This window comes from Urocampus carinirostris, chromosome 15 (genome assembly GCF_059441175.1).
Source record: "Urocampus carinirostris isolate Australia breed hairy pipefish chromosome 15, RoL_Ucar_1.0, whole genome shotgun sequence".
NCBI lineage: Eukaryota > Metazoa > Chordata > Actinopteri > Syngnathiformes > Syngnathidae > Urocampus > Urocampus carinirostris.
The window spans coordinates 36,627,082-36,642,895 of NC_142363.1; the positions used below are offsets into that span (position 1 = coordinate 36,627,082).

Consider the following 15,814-nt stretch of genomic DNA (forward strand, 5'->3'; position numbering starts at 1 on the left):
CTGACAAGTAGATGCTAACCAGTCATGCTGACGGCTACATGCTATCGAGTGGATGCTAACGAGTCATGTTAACAGCTATTTGCTTACAAGTAGATGCTAACTGGACATGCTGACGGCCACATGCTAACGAGTTATGCTAAGGGCTACATGTTATTCATATTTCATTATTAGTTATTCAATTCAACGGCTACATGCTCATGAGTGGATGCTAACCAGTCATGCTAATGGCTACGTGCTTACGAGTCACGCTAACAGTTATTTGCTAACGGGTAGATGCTAACCAGTCATGCTGACGGCTACATGCTAATGAGTGGATGCTAACGAGTCATGTTAATGGATACATGCCTACGAGTCATGCTAATAGCTATTTGCTAACAAGTAGATGCTAACACGGCCACATGCTAACGAGTTATGCTAAGGGCTACATTTTATTTATATTTCATTATTAGTTATTCAATTCAACAGCTACATGCTCACGAGTGGATGCTAATGAGTCATGCGAATGGCTACGTGCTTACGAGTCCCGCTAACAGTTATTTGCTAACGGGTAGATGCTAACCAGTCATGCTGACGGCTATAAGCTATCGAGTGGATGCTAACGAGTCATGTTAATGGATACATGCCTACGAGTCATACTAACAGCTATTTGCTAACAAGTAGATGCTAACTGGACATTCTGACGGCCACATGCTAACGAGTTATGCTAAGGCCTACATGTTATTCATATTTCATTATTAGTTATTCAAATTATGTTAACGGATACATGCTCACGAGTGGATGCTAATGAGTCATGCTAATGACTACGTGCTTACGAGTCACGCTAACAGTTATTTGCTAACCAGTCATGCTGACGGCTATATGCTATCGAGTGGATGCTAACGAGTAATGTTAATGGATGCATGCCTACAAGTCATGCTAACAGCTATTTGCTAACAAGCAGATGCTAACACGGCCACATGCTAACGAGTTATGCTAAGGGCTACATGTTATTCATATTTTGATATTAGCAATTCAATTCATGTTAACGGCTACTTGCTCACGAGTGGATGCTAACGAGTAGATGCTAACCAGTCATGTTGACGGCTACATGCTATCGAGTGGATGCTAACGAGTTATGTTAATGGTTACATGCCTACGAGTCATGCTAACAGCTAGTTGCTAACAAGTAGATGCTAACTGGACATGCTGACAGCCACATGCTAACGAGTTACGCTAAGGGCTACATGTTAACGACTACAAGCCAAAGCTAATTTGAGACATGACCTTGCAAACTGAAGATCGGGTGTCAATGTAACACCGCCGCCGCCATCTTTGTTGTGTCTTGTTGCTTGTTGTTGTTGTTGTTGTTGTTGTGGTTGCCCCGCCCACAATCCCGAATTGACCAATCCGGGGCGGCTTCAGCTCGACCCTGCCGTCCCCGTTGAGGCTGGAGCAGTCGGACCCGTCGTCGGTGGAGGCCCTGGTCGGCCAGATGGTGGCGCTACCGTGCCGGCTGGCCGTTCCGGCGTGGGAGGCGTCGGTGGGCGTGGCCATGGGCGTGACCACGGAGTGGAGGAAGGACGGCGTGATATTGTCGTCACAAAGGTCCACAAGAAGCCCGTCTAAAGTTGTCTGTCTTTTCGTCTGTTCCGTCAAAAAAAAATCTCTTTTTCCCGCCACTATTTCAAGTGGCCATGGGGGGGCGCATTGGCTTTCAAAATATGGCTGAGGGGCCCCTCTTGGTGACCTGGACAATGTCCCTTGTTCAGGAATACACGTTCTTTTTCTTTTGAAAGGGATGAATCTCGGCCAATTGGTTTACAAACTAAGTCATATTAGGTCCCTGTTTTTGGGGTAGTATTACTGGAGTTTAATTTTTGGAGTAATTTTAAATGGTTTCCACAGTGTTTTTTTTGTAGTAGTATTTCTATAGTATTTCACATTACATTTTTTGTTGTACATCTGTGGTATTTTCGTAGTACTGTCGTTTTATTTTATAGTATTTTGTCATCCTTTCATAGTAGTATTGCTGTGTTTGTATTTCCGCGGTATTTCTATTGTAATGCTTCTGTAGTTATATTTCAACCGTAGTATTTCTCCAGTAATATTAGTATTATGGAATTATGTCGTGGTATTTTTGTAGTATTTCCAAAGCGGCATGTAGTATTCAAATAGTAGCATTTTTAAAACGACTTTTCGGATTTTTGTACTGTTGCTGTAATTGTATTTTTGTAGTATTTCGGGGTAATATTTCTACAGTAGTATTTTGTATAATAGAATTTCTATAGTATTTTCCTTCTTGAAAACAGAATATATGAGGTTCCTTTTTATGCAGTGTAATAGATGGATAGATAGATGTCTAAATGGATGGATAGACATAGATGGATGTCTAGATAGATAGATGGATGTCTAGAAAGATAGATAGATGTCTAGACAGATAGATGGATGTCTAGATAGATAGATGGATGTCTAGATAGATGTCTAGATAAATGTCTAGATGGATAGATAGATGTATCTCTAGATAGATAGATAGATGGATGATAGATAGATGTCTAGATAGATAGATGGATAGATAGATAGATGTCTAGATAAATGTCTAGATGGATAGATAGATGGATAGATAGATAGATGTCTAGATGGATAGATAGATGGATAGATAGATGTCTAGATAGATAGACGTCTAGATAAATATCTAAATAGATAGATAGATAGATCTAAAAATGTCTAGATAAATGTCTGGATATAGATAGATTTCTAGATAGATAGATAGATGTCTAGATAAATGTCTAGATATATTGATAGAGATAGATAGATGTCTAGATAGATAGATGTTTAGATAGATGTCTAGATAGATGGATGTCTAAATAGATGTTTAGATGGATAGATGTCTAGATAAATGTCTAGATAGATAGATAGATCTAAAAATGTCTAGATAAATGTCTGGATATATTGATAGAGATAGATAGATGTCTAGATAGATAGATGTTTAGATAGATGTCTAGATAAATGTCTAGAGAGATGGATGTCTAAATAGATGTTTAGATGGATAGATGTCTAGATAAATGTCTAGATAGATAGATAGATCTAAAAATGTCTAGATAAATGTCTGGATATATTGATAGAGATAGATAGATGTCTAGATAGATAGATGTTTAGATAGATGTCTAGATAAATGTCTAGAGAGATGGATGTCTAAATAGATGTTTAGATGGATAGATGTCTAGATAAATGTATAGATGTCTTGATAAATGTCTAGATAGATAGATGTCTATATAGATAAATGTCTAGATAGATAGATGGCTAGATAAATAGATGTCTAGATAAATGTCTAGATAGATAGATATAGATAGATGTCTAGATAGATAGATATAGATAGATGTCTAGATAGATAGATGTTTAGATAGTTAAATGTCTAGATAGATAGAGATAGATGGATAGATGTCTAGATAAATATCTAGATAAATAGATAGATGTCTAGATAGATAGATATCTAGATAGATAGGCAGATAGATGTCTACATAGATACAAAGATAGATGTCTACATAGGGAGATAAATATCTAGTTAAATGTCTAGATGGATAGAGATAGATGGATAGATGTCTAGATAGATGTCTAGATAGATGTTTAGATAGATGTCTAGATAAATGTCTAGAGAGATGGATGTCTAAATAGATGTTTGGATGGATAGATGTCTAGATAAATGTATAGATGTCTTGATAAATGTCTAGATAGATAGATGTCTATATAGATAAATGTCTAGATAGATGGCTAGATAAATAGATGTCTAGATAAATGTCTAGATAGATAGATGTCTAGATAGATAGATATAGATAGATGTCTAGATAGATAGATATAGATAGATGTCTAGATAGATAGATGTTTAGATAGTTAAATGTCTAGATAGATAGAGATAGATGGATATATGTCTAGATAAATATCTAGATAAATAGATAGATGTCTAGATAGATAGATATCTAGATAGATAGGCAGATAGATGTCTACATAGATACAAAGATAGATGTCTACATAGGGAGATAAATATCTAGTTAAATGTCTAGATGGATAGAGATAGATGGATAGATGTCTAGATAGATGTTTAGATAGATGTCTAGATAAATGTCTAGATAGGTAGATAGATGTCTACATAGCTACAAAGATAGATGTCTACATAGATAGATAAATGTCTAGATAGATGTCTAAATAGATAGATACTTTATTCATGATATTTAGTTTTGTATTTCTGTAGTATGATTTTTGTCATAGACACAGAAACAGACTACGGGGACTCGTTGGAACAAAAAAAAAAAAAAAAACGTTTTTATGAGTAGCACTCTATCTACTATAGTCATGATATTTTAACTAGTTTGTTTTGGAGGGCCTACAGGCTTTTGGACTACATCTGCTCTGTTGATTTCTAGTCCCGAAACCTAATGAGGTCCAAAATGGCTTCTCGTGTATTAACATTGTCTGAAAAGTCCAAAATGTCAACTTTTTAATGTCGTCTACGGGGCACTATTTTAAGTCTTTTAAAAAGGTTTTTTTTGCTCGAGAGAAAAGATAAAAGCTTTTTCCGATAGGGACGGCGACGTTAGTTTAGCTTAAAAAATGAGATCTTTCAAATCGGTCATTTTAGTGTCGTCGATTTGTAAAGAATGGCGACTGGCACTACTTACTTGCTTTATTCGTTTTGTATTGTTCCTATGCGGTAGAAAATCTTTTACTGCCCTCTAGCGGATGATACAATATTGCAGGTCAAGCGAATACTGTATATCTGTAGAGCAGGGGTGTCAAACTCGATTTGAACTCGGGGGCCACACGATAGGGGCCGGACTTGTAGATTAGATAGAAAGAAAAAGACAAAGAAAGAAATAAGAGAAAGAGACGGGGAGAAAAAGAGAGGGTGGGACAAAGAAATAGAGAAAGGGAGAAAGAGAATGTGAGAAACTATAAAGATATAAAAATAAAAATAGTAAGAAGGGGGGAAAGAAAGCGAGAGAAAGAAAGAAATCAAAAGAGAAGTAGAGAAAGAGAGAGAGAGAAAAAGAAAGGTTGGGACAAAGTAAGAGAGAAAGAGAGAATGTGAGTAACAAAAGAGATAAAAAGAAAAATAGTAAGAAGGGGAAAGAAAGAAAGAAAGAAAGAAAGAAAGAGAAAAAAAAAGCCAAAGATATATAGAGATAAAGAGAGAAGAGAGAGAGAGAGAGAGAGAGAAAGAGAGAAGGGAAGAAAGAGAGGAGATAAAGCGATAGAGAGAGAGAGAGAGAGAGAGAGAGAGAGAGAGAGAGAGAGAGAGAGAGAGAGAGAGAGAACAATAGCTAGAGAGAGAGACAGAGGGAGAGACATAGAGAGGGGGAGGGACAGAGAGAGAGAGAGATAGAGAGACATAGAGAACAATAGCTAGGGAGAGAGAGAGAGAGAGAGAGAGAGACAGAGAGAGAGAGTGAGAGAGAGATGTAGAGAGAGAAAGAGCAAAAGAGAGAGAGAGACAGAGAACGATAGCTAGAGAGAGATACATAGGGAGAGAGAGAGAGACATAGGGAGAGAGAGAGAGACAGAGAGATACATGGAGAAAAGAGAGAGAGAGAGAAATAAGAGAAAGAGAGGGAGAGAAAAAGAGAGGTTGGGACAAAGTAAGAGAGAAAGGGAGAAAGACAGAATGTGAGTAACAAAAGAGATAAAAAGAAAAATAGTAAAAAGGGGAAAGAAAGAGAGAGAAAGAAAGAAAGCCAAAGATATATAGATATAAAGAGAGAAGAGAGAGAGAGAGAAGGGAAGAAAGAGAGGAGATAAAGCGATAGAGAGAGAGAGAGAGAGAGAGAGGTGGGGAGAGAGACATAGAGAGACAGAACAATAGCTAGAGAGAGAGACAGAGAGAGAGAGAGACATAGAGAGTGTGAGAGAGAGAGACATAGAGAGAAAGAGAGAGACATAGAGAACAATGGCTAGAGAGAGAAAGAGAGAGACATAGAGAGAGAGAAAGTGAGAGACATAGAGAGAAAGAGAGAGAGAGAGAGAGAGAGAGAGAAACATAGAGAGAGAGGAACAGAGAGAGAGAGAGACATAGAGAACAATAGCTAGAGAGAGACATAGACAGAGTGAAAGAGAGAGACACAGAGAGAGAGAGAGAGAGAGAGAGAGATAGAAACATAGAGAGAGAGGAACAGAGAGAGAGACATAGAGAACAATAGCTAGAGAGAGACATAGACAGAGTGAAAGAGAGAGACATAGAGAGAGAGAGAGTGAGAGACATAGAGAGAGAAAGAGACATAGAGAAAAGAGAGAGAGAAACTCATAGAGAGAGAGAAAACAAGTACAGCGTTTGTTGGAGGCACCTGGCCTTGACGACATCAAGTGGACATATTTCAACCCGCAGCTCGTTTTTCTCTTGCGCCTCTCTGAGCGTTGTCTGGCGGGCCGGAGTCAATCCCTTACCGGGCCTGATCTGGCCCGCGGGCCACCTGTTCGACATCCCAGCCTTTTTTCCTGTTTATTTGGTCTGGACTTTCAGGTTTCGGCAGCAGCCGAGCGGCTCCTTGTTGCTCGGCCCGGTTCTGGAGTCGGACGCCGGCTGGTACCTGTGCTTGGCCACTAGAGGGCAGGAGAGAGACCACCGATACGTTTATCTCAGCGTCTCAGGTACGAGTACGGTAGAAACTCGAGGGTTCGGGGGCCACTATATGGCCGTTTTGATGCTCTCGGTCGATCGCAGACGCGGCGTCTCGGCAGCCAATGGCGGAAGAGCGGCCCGGGTCTCGACAGCCAATGGCGACGGAGCGACCCGCGTCCGGGTGAGAACGGGATGTATCCTTTCTTTCCTTCTTTTTCCAAATGTTTAGAAGGAAATGTGGCCTTCAGGTTCTCCTTGGAAGGTCCTTCTTCTTCGTTCCTGGAGATGAACGTCGGAGAAGACGCGCGCCTGCCGTGCGGAGTCGTACCCGCGACCGCTTTGCCTTTGCGTCGACTGGAAAAAAGATGGCCGCCAGCTCGGCCGGGACAGGTAGCGTTTTTTTGTCCCGCTCTTCGATTTCTCATGTTTCGTTAAGCTGGAGCAGAAAGTTGCACTGGCGGATTTTGCGTTTTATGCATGAGTAGGTAGGTTTCAGTTTGGGAATGAGGAATATTCTCTAGACCACGGGAGTCAAACAGGCGGCCCGCGGGCCAGATCAGGCCCGCTAAGGGATTGAATCCGGCCCGCGAGACAACACTCAGAGAAGCGCAAGAGAAAAACGAGCTGCAGGTTGAAATAGGTCCACTTGATGTTGCCAAAGAAAGGTGCCTCAAACAAAGAACTGTACTTGTATTTCTTTCTCTCTCTCTCTCTCTTTCTTTTCCACCCTTTTCTCCCACTCTCTGTCTCTGTCTCTTTCACTCTCTGTGTCTCTTTTTCTCTTCCTTTGTTCCTCTGTGTCTCTTTCTCTCTATTTCTTTTTAACCTCTTTTGCTCTAACTTCCTTTATTCCTTTTCTCTCTTTTCTCTTTCTCTCTTCATACCCTTTGCGCTTTCTTTTCTCTTGTCTCTCCTTCTGTCTTTCTATTTCTCTTTGGATTTCTTTCTTCTGCTCCCTTTCTTTTCCCCGTTTCTCACGACTTTTTCTCTCTTTGGTTTCTCACGCTCTCTCCCCCTCTCTCTTTTTCTTTCTTTGCTCTGCCCCCTCTCCTTTTCCCTCCCCCTTTCTTTTTCTGCTATAGTGCAGGGGTGTCAAACTCATTTTAACCTTGGGGCTACACGATAGAACAAACATTCTGTCGGGGGACTAGTAGATTAAAGAGAAAGAAAAAGAGAGATAAAGAAATAAGAGAAAGAGAGGGGAAAGGAGAGAGGGCGTGACAAAGAAAGAAAAAGAGAGAGAGGGAGGGAGAGTGCGTGAGAAACAAAAGATAAAAAGTCGCGAGAGAGGGGGAAAAGGGAGAGGAAGAAAGAAATCCAAAGAGAAATAGAAAGACAGAAGGAGAGAAAAGAGAAAAGAAAACGCGAAGGGTAGGAAGAGAGAAAGAGAAAAGAGAAAAGGAAAAAAGGAAGAGCAAAAGAGGTTAAAAGACACAGACATAGAAAGAGACAACAAAAAAAGAGAAAAAGAGAGATGCAGAGAGTGAGAGACAGAGACAGAGAGTGGGAGAAAAGGGGTGGAAAATAGAGAGAGAGCGTGAGAAACAAAAGAGATAAAAAGAGAAGTCGTGAGAGAGGGGGAAAGAAATGGAGAGGAAGAAAGAAATCCAAAGAGAAATAGAGAGACAGAAGGAGAGAAAAGAGAAAAGAAAGCACGAAGGATAGGAAAAGAGAAAGAGAAAATTGAGAAAAGGAAATAAGGAAGTTAGAGCAAAAGAGAGAGAAAGAGACACAGAGCAACAAAGGAAGAGAAAAAGAGAGAGAAAGAGACAGAGACAGGGTGGGAGAAAAGGGGTGGAAAAAAAAAAGAGAGAGAGAGAGAGAGAGAGAGAGAGAGAAACGAACAAAATAAATAAAAAGAGAAGACGTGAGAGAGGGAAGTTAAAAGGACAGAGAGAGAGAGAGAGAGACAAAGAGCAACAAAGAAAGATAAAAAGAGACACACAGAGTGACAGAGACAGAGTGGGAAAAAAGGGTTGAAGAGAGAGAGAGAGAGAGAGAGAGAGAGAGAGAGAGAGAGAGTGAAAGACACAAAGAGAGAGAGAGAGAGATAAACGAACAAAATAAATAAAAAGAGAAGACGTGAGAGAGGGAAGTTAAAAAGACAGAGAGAGAGAGAGAGAGACAAAGAGCAACAAAGGAAGATAAAAAGAGAGAGAGAGAGAGAGACAGAGACAGAGAGAGAGAGAGAGAGAGAGAGAAATACAAGTACAGTGTCTTTGTTGGAGGCACCTGGCTTTAGCAACATCAAGTTGACTTATTTCAACCTGCAGCTTGTTTTTCTCTTGCGCTTCTCTGACTGTTGTCTGGCGGGCCGGATTCAATCCCTTAGCGGGCCTGATCGGGCCGTCTCTTTGACACCTGTGCTATAGTGCATCGTGTCTTTTGAACAGAATTTCGATATCAAACCGCGTTTTTTCCCTTCTTTTTCTGGAGGTGGATCCTGCAGCCAGATGGCGCTCTCCTGCTCCCTTCCCTCGTGACGGAGGACGCCGGGGTCTACACTTGCTCCGCCTCCTCGTCCCGGTCGCCACGGCAACACCGACAAAAAAGCGTCACCCTGGCGGTCCGAGGTCACCACCGCGAAACGAAAAGCGTATTCTTTATCCTCCGCGAAGATCGACCGTCTCGTCTCGTTTTCAGCCGCCCTGCGGATCGTACGGGCTCCCGAGGACGTCCGGGTCCCCGAAGGCGGCGCCGCCGTCTTGTCCTGCGAGGCGGCGGGGGACCGCGTCAGCGTCCGGTGGTCAAGGTCAGATGAAGGACAAATTTCTTGAACTTCGTTTGTCCTTTGAGGTCTCTTCAAAGTCTTTCCACCGACGTCTTTTGGATGGGAACTTTCTCACGGAATGTCGAAGGGACCCAAACGCAGTAGTGATTCACTATATGTCTGGGAGAGTGGAACCGGGACTGCTGAGGAGGGAAAACCTGAGAAGGGTTCTTGGGGTGATTGATTGATAGATGTCTAGATAGATGTCTAAATAGATAGATGTCTAGGTAGATTGACTAGATAGATAGATGTCTAGATAAATAGAGATAGATAGAGATAGATAGATGTCTAGATGTCTAGATAGATAGATGTCTAGATAGATGTCTAGATAAATAGAAAGATAGATGGATATAGATGTCTAGATAGATAGATAAATAGATGTATAGATAGATGTCCAGATAGATAGATAAAGATGCATTGATGTCCAGATAGATAAATGTCCAGATAGATAAATGTCCAGATAGATGTCTAGATAGATGTCCGGATAGATAAATATCCAGATAGATAGATGTCTAGATACATGTCTAGATAGATAAATGTCCAGATAGATAAATGTCCAGATAGATAGATAGATGTCCAGATAGATAGATGTCTAGATAGATGTATAGATAGATGTATAGAATCTAGAGCCCCATCTTTCTATCTATCTAGACTCTAGATAGATAGAAAGATAGATGTCCGGATAGATAAATATCCAGATAGATAGATGTCTAGATACATGTCTAGAGTGATAGATAGATAGAGATCCATTGATGTCTAGATAGATAGATAGATGTCTAGATAGATAAATGTCCAGATAGATACATGTCTAGATAGATAGATGTCTAGATAGATAGATGTCTAGATAGATAAATGTCCAGATAGATAAATGTCAGGATAGATGGATGTCCAGATAGATAGATGTCCAGATAGATAGATGAACAGATTGATAGATAGATGTCCAGTAAGATAGATGTCCAGATAGATGATGTCTAGATAGATGTCTAGATAAATGTCCAGATAGATAAATGTCCAGATAGATAGATGTCCAGATATATAGATGTCCAGATAGATAGATAGATGTCCAGTAAGATAGATGTCCAGATAGATGATGTCTAGATAGATGTCTAGATAGATAAATGTCCAGATAGATAGATGTCTAGATAGATAGATAGATGGGGTGGCCAGAAGGAAACTTGGTAATACCTTTAAAAAGATGATCGGAGTGGATGATCTTGGAACGAGGAGAGAACTGAAGAAGAAATTCTTGGAAGAAGTTTGACATCTTTCCGAGTGAATGTCTCGAGCAGGAATCAAAAACGATTCAGCGACGTGAAGTGGGAATCTGGAGTGTATATGGTAGAGGTTGGCTCATTGGAGAAGGAGAGGGACTGCAGGCACCGAACCATTTTCCGACTTTTCACTGACGTTCTTTCAACCAAATTTAGATGTCCCTTGGACGGAACCTTCGTTCTTGTACGTCCCAGCACAGAGGCAGACTCCTCTACTGCTGGTTTTGAAGTCGTTCTTGTCCCCGTGGGTGTAGGAACGGGGTGCCGGTTGGCGGGGACGGCGCGAGGCTGCGAGTGTCCCCCGACGGGACGCTGAGGCTGAAGGACGTCCGAGCGTCGGACGAGGGGACGTACACGTGCAACGCTTACTCCGGCGTCCGATCGCTCAGCGTCTCGGCCGAAGTCTTCGTGGACAGACGTCCTGCTACAGCAGGTAAGTCTTACCTCGGTTGTTCCCGATCCCGTCCCGACTGCTAAATTCCGATTCCTTTTTTTTCCGGTCTCCTTTGGATTTGATCTTCAGAGGCGGGTGGGTCTCCTTCGTCGTGTTCGGACCGACCCGATTTGGCCAATTGCGAGCTGGTGGTGTCAACCCGCCAGTGCGACAACGCTTACTTCGCCGCCTTTTGCTGCGCCAGCTGTGCCCGGCCAGCAGGGGGCGCCGATACCTCAGCTTGGTGATCCGGTGCCCTGTTTTAAAGCCTCTCAGTGATCCGGTTGTTACCGTCTGAGGGCCCCAAGCGGGGTTTGAACTGGGCACATGTGTGTTTGGCCAATTATCCTGAACCCTTTATAACACAGGTGTCAAACAGGCGGCCAGTGGTCCAGATCAGGCCCGCCAAAGGTTTAAATCCGGCCCGCAAGGTAACAGTGAGAGAAGCGCAAGAGGAAAATGAGCTGTCGTTTTAAATATTTCCACCGGATGTCACCCAAGCCAGTGAACACTTGCAAAACAATTGTGGTCGTATTTCTCCATTTCTCTCTGACTCACTTCTTTTTGATTTATTGCTCCCTCTTTTTCTTTCTCCTGTTCACTCTCTTTCTCTCTTTTCTCTATTTCTCTCTCACTCACTAACTCTTTTTCTGTCTTGCTCTCTTTCTATTTTCTCTCTCTAATTTACACATTAATTCTTTCTTTCTATTTTTCTTTTTCTTTCTTACCCTCTTTCTTTCCCTTTTTTGACCCCTCTCTCTCTCCCACCTCACTTTGTCTATTTTCTCCTTCTGACTATTTTCCTTTCTGTCGTTTCACTTCTCTTATTCTTTTTATCTTTCTCTTGTTTCACTTTCTTTTTCTCTCTATATTCATTTCCCCCTTCTTTATTCATATCTCTATTCTGCTCTCTCTTTTTCTCTCACTGTGACTCTGTCTCCCTTCTTCTCCCTATCTGTTTATCACTCTCTCTCTCCCTCCCTCTCTTTTTCTCTATTTCTCTCTATTTCGCTCTTCTTCTCTAACTCTTTCTTTTTCTATGTCTTGCTCTCTTTCTATCTTCTCTCTCTAATATACACTTTCATTCTCTTTCTTTCTATTTTTCTCTTTCTTTCTTACCCTCTTTCTTTCCCTTTTTCGACCTCTCTCTCTCTCACCTCACTTTGTCTCTTTTTCTCCTGCTGACTTTTTTTTGTCGTTTCACTTCTCTTATTCTTCTCATCTTTCTCTTTTTTCACTTTGTTTTTCTCTCTATATTTATTTCCTCCTTCTTCATAGTTCTCTCTTTTTCTCTCACTGTCTCCCTTGTTCTCCCAATCTTTTTATCGCTCTCTCTTTCCCTCCCTCTCTTTCTCTGTCTTTTTGTCCCTCTCTCTTTCTCTTAAACTTTCTAGTCTGGCCCCTGTGAGATTTTTTTTTAGCATTTGTGGCCCCCAGCTAAAACCAGTTTGACACCCCTGCTTTATAAGGACATTTTGAACATCACACGTGGTCAGCTCATGGTCATTTCTATATTCACCAACACGCCAGGTTCGTTTGTTTCTGGTGCTTCTTTGTTACTTTGCAGGTTCTGGTTTCTGTCGCCGTTTGTAGTTTGAACTTTGTCACGTTTGGTTTTCGTTTCTACTTTCTTGTTTGGACATTTTGTGAGTTTCTTCTATGTTTGTTATTAAATACAAAACTTTGTTTTGAGCACCTCTGCCTGAAGTTACTGCCTCCCCCACATGGGTCCATCACCTTGGGGTCCAATACTTAATTTTGGGGGCTTTCATTGATCCGGAGCCATATTTCTGGGGTTCTAGATGATTCAGTTTGCCCTCTCTGATCCGGTGCCCTGCTTTTATGAAGCTTGGTGGTCCGTTGCGTCTTTTTTTGCCTCCAAATGATCCAGTGCCTCGTTTTTGGGGCTCAGTGAGCCAGTGTCTTGCTTTTTTTGCCTTTGAGATCCTGCGCCTCCATTTTATTTTGCCTCACAGTGATCCAGTCCTTGTTTTTGGGGCTTCATATGATCCTGGGCCTTGTTTGTAGTCCCTGTGATCCAGTGCCTCATTTTTTAGCCATTCAGTAATCCAGTGTCTGATTTATTTTGCCTCACAGTGATCCAGTGCCTCGATTTTTGGGGCTCAGTGAGCCAGTGCCTTGCTTTTTTTGCCTTTGTGATCCTGCGCCTCCATTTTCTTTTGCCTCACAGTGATCCAATCCTTGTTTTGGGGGCTTTATATGATCCTGGGCCTTGTTTGTAGTCCCTGTGATCCAGTGCCTCTTTTTTTTTTAGAGTGTCTGATTTATTTTGCCCCACATCGATCCAGTCCTTGTTTCTTGGGGCTCAGTGAGCCAGTGTCTTGCTTTTTTTGTCTTTGTGATCCTGTGCCTTCATTTTCTTGCCTCAGAGTGATCTAGTCCTTGTTTTGGGGGCTTCATGTGTTCCCGGCTTAGTCCCTGTGATCCAGTGCCTCATTTTTGAGGCTCAGTGAGCCAGTGTCTTGCTTTTTTCAACCTTATGATCCTGTGCCTCCATTTTTTTTGCCTCACATTGATCCGGCGCTTGTATTGGGGGCTTCATATGATCCTGGGCCTTTTTTTAGTCCCTGTGATCCAGTGCCTCATTTTTGAGGCTCAGTGAGCCAGTGTCTTGCTTTTTTCAACCTTATGATCCTGTGCCTCAATTTTTTTTGCCTCACATTGATCCGGCGCTTGTATTGGGGGCTTCATATGATCCTGGGCCTTTTTTTAGTCCCTGTGATCCAGTGTCTCATTCTTTTGCCTCTCAGTGATCCAGTGCCTCATTTTTTTTGGGCTCTATATGATCCAATGAGTTTTGTCAACCGGTGCCAACTTTTTGGGTTTTCGTTGATCCAGTGCCTTCAAATTTGGGGGCTCTTGGTAATCCAGTGCTTTGATTTTTTTAAGCTTCTCGGTGATCGAGTCTATTTTATTTTAGCCTCTCTTTGATTCATTGCTTCATTCTTCGGGGCTCTTAAGATCCAGTGCTTTGTTGTTTAGGGCTCAGACACCCCAGTAATAAAAAAAAAAAAAAAAATATATATATATATATATATATATATATATATATATATATATTCTTTCCTGTGTGGAGTTTGCGTGTTCTCCCCGTGCTTGCGTGGGTTTCCTCCAGGCACTACAGTTTCCTCCCACATCTTAGAGTACAAATATTAGGGTTGAGGTCTCCAGGCATCGTGTAGCCAAATTTTGCTTTTCATGTCATTCTGTTTTTCGTTCCTGTGTGAAAAAATAAAAAGTTGTGGCATGACGTTGTGCTGCTTCCTTTTTCGCCCAAAACGGATATAATCAAAAAAAGTAGGACTTGGAAATAAATACGAATGAAAGAATTCACAAGAAGGTACAGAGCTCACGTTGTATTTCCTGTGCAGAAACGTTTTCTGGCGTGCAGGTGCAAAACCCAAGCGGGAAGGTTTTGCATGCGTGCGCAGCCGCGACCGCTTCCTTTTTTGATGACGCGAGCCGGTCGGCCTGGTTTTTTTTACTGCCCTGGTTTAGCGGTGTGCTCGTTTGCACGCGAGCCCCGACTTCCTTCGACGAATTGTGACTGCGGATTCTATCGGATCTGTTCCGGAAGAGTTCATTGCTGTCACCTGAAAAAGACTAGTTTTTGGTTTTTGTTTGGTCCTTGCTCACAACAAGTCTCAAAGGGCCACACAGATTATTATTACACCAGCGTATCATTAAGAATATAATCATTACAGACTACAGAGCAGCTTCAGCGACAGACTGCTGTCACAGTCTTGTTCCACGGACAGACTGAGGAGACCATTTCTTCCTCATGCCATGAGGCTCTTTAACTCTACCCGGGGGAGTAAAAGCCCACATTAGACCACACCCCCACATTGCACATTACCCTATTTTTATGACAGCGTGTATTTTATGTAGCACTATTTAAATACTCTATATCAACACGTTATATTGGGTATTTATGTATTCTATTTCTTTTACTTTATTATTGTTTTATTTTCAAGACAAGGATACTGCTGGAAGTGCGAATTTCCCTACGGGGATGAAGAAAGTATCTATCTATCTATTATTACTAGGTATTATTGTATCATTAAGTACTCGTCCCCTAAACTCGTTTTTGGTGTAATAAAAAGTTATTTAATCACGAATTGTCTTCTACAAAAATCTTCATTTTTTGGGGTAAACTCAATTTTCCACTTTTAAAACTCACCAGATTTTTTGGAAATCAGTTTGTATTATTTTGACCTGAAAATGTTCTACTTTTAAAACTCAAAAATGTGTCAAGACCAGAATGGAAACAGGACCCAATTGTGTTACGTTTCTCACAAGTTTTGTTGGAGGAAAGAGAAAGGGCTGTGCCCACAATCCGGAGTTCGCTAGGCGCGGGAAGCAAGTCGCTCTCATACTGTGATCCGAACACGGAAGTGGTTCTTCCGTAGCGAGCGATGGGGATGTCAAGAATGAAAAACGGGTCGATAACTGGGACAGGAGAGCAAAAACGTAGTCGGGATCAAAAATGGGTTGTAAGTCGGGACAGGAGAGCAAAAACGTGGTCGGGGTCAGAAACGAGTCGTAAGCCACAACCGGAGAGTAGATGTAGTCGGGAACAAAAAGGGGTCGTAAGTCGGGACGGGAGAGCAGACGTGGTCGGGATCAAAAAGGGGTCGTAAGTCGGGACGGGAGAGCAGACATGGTCGGGATCAAAACGGGTCGTAGGCGGAGACAGACGGGAGCAAAAACGGAACAGGCGTCAAAAAAAGGCT

General features: G+C 41.8%; 1 protein-coding gene across 1 annotated transcript in view; it reads left to right on the top strand.

Annotated features, from left to right (window-relative positions):
* The window catches only part of LOC148352292 (papilin-like), a 31,395-nt gene extending 18,640 nt beyond the window's left edge, over positions 1 to 12,755 (top strand). The window contains 9 exon segments of the mRNA XM_088354995.1: positions 1,402 to 1,584; positions 6,488 to 6,615; positions 6,689 to 6,767; positions 6,835 to 6,927; positions 6,929 to 6,976; positions 9,023 to 9,159; positions 9,230 to 9,338; positions 10,882 to 11,060; positions 11,151 to 12,755. Of these exon segments, the coding sequence (XP_088211121.1) occupies positions 1,402 to 1,584; positions 6,488 to 6,615; positions 6,689 to 6,767; positions 6,835 to 6,927; positions 6,929 to 6,976; positions 9,023 to 9,159; positions 9,230 to 9,338; positions 10,882 to 11,060; positions 11,151 to 11,308 (1,114 nt within the window). The 3' untranslated portion in view covers positions 11,309 to 12,755.
* Positions 12,756 to 15,814: the final 3,059 nt, after the last annotated feature.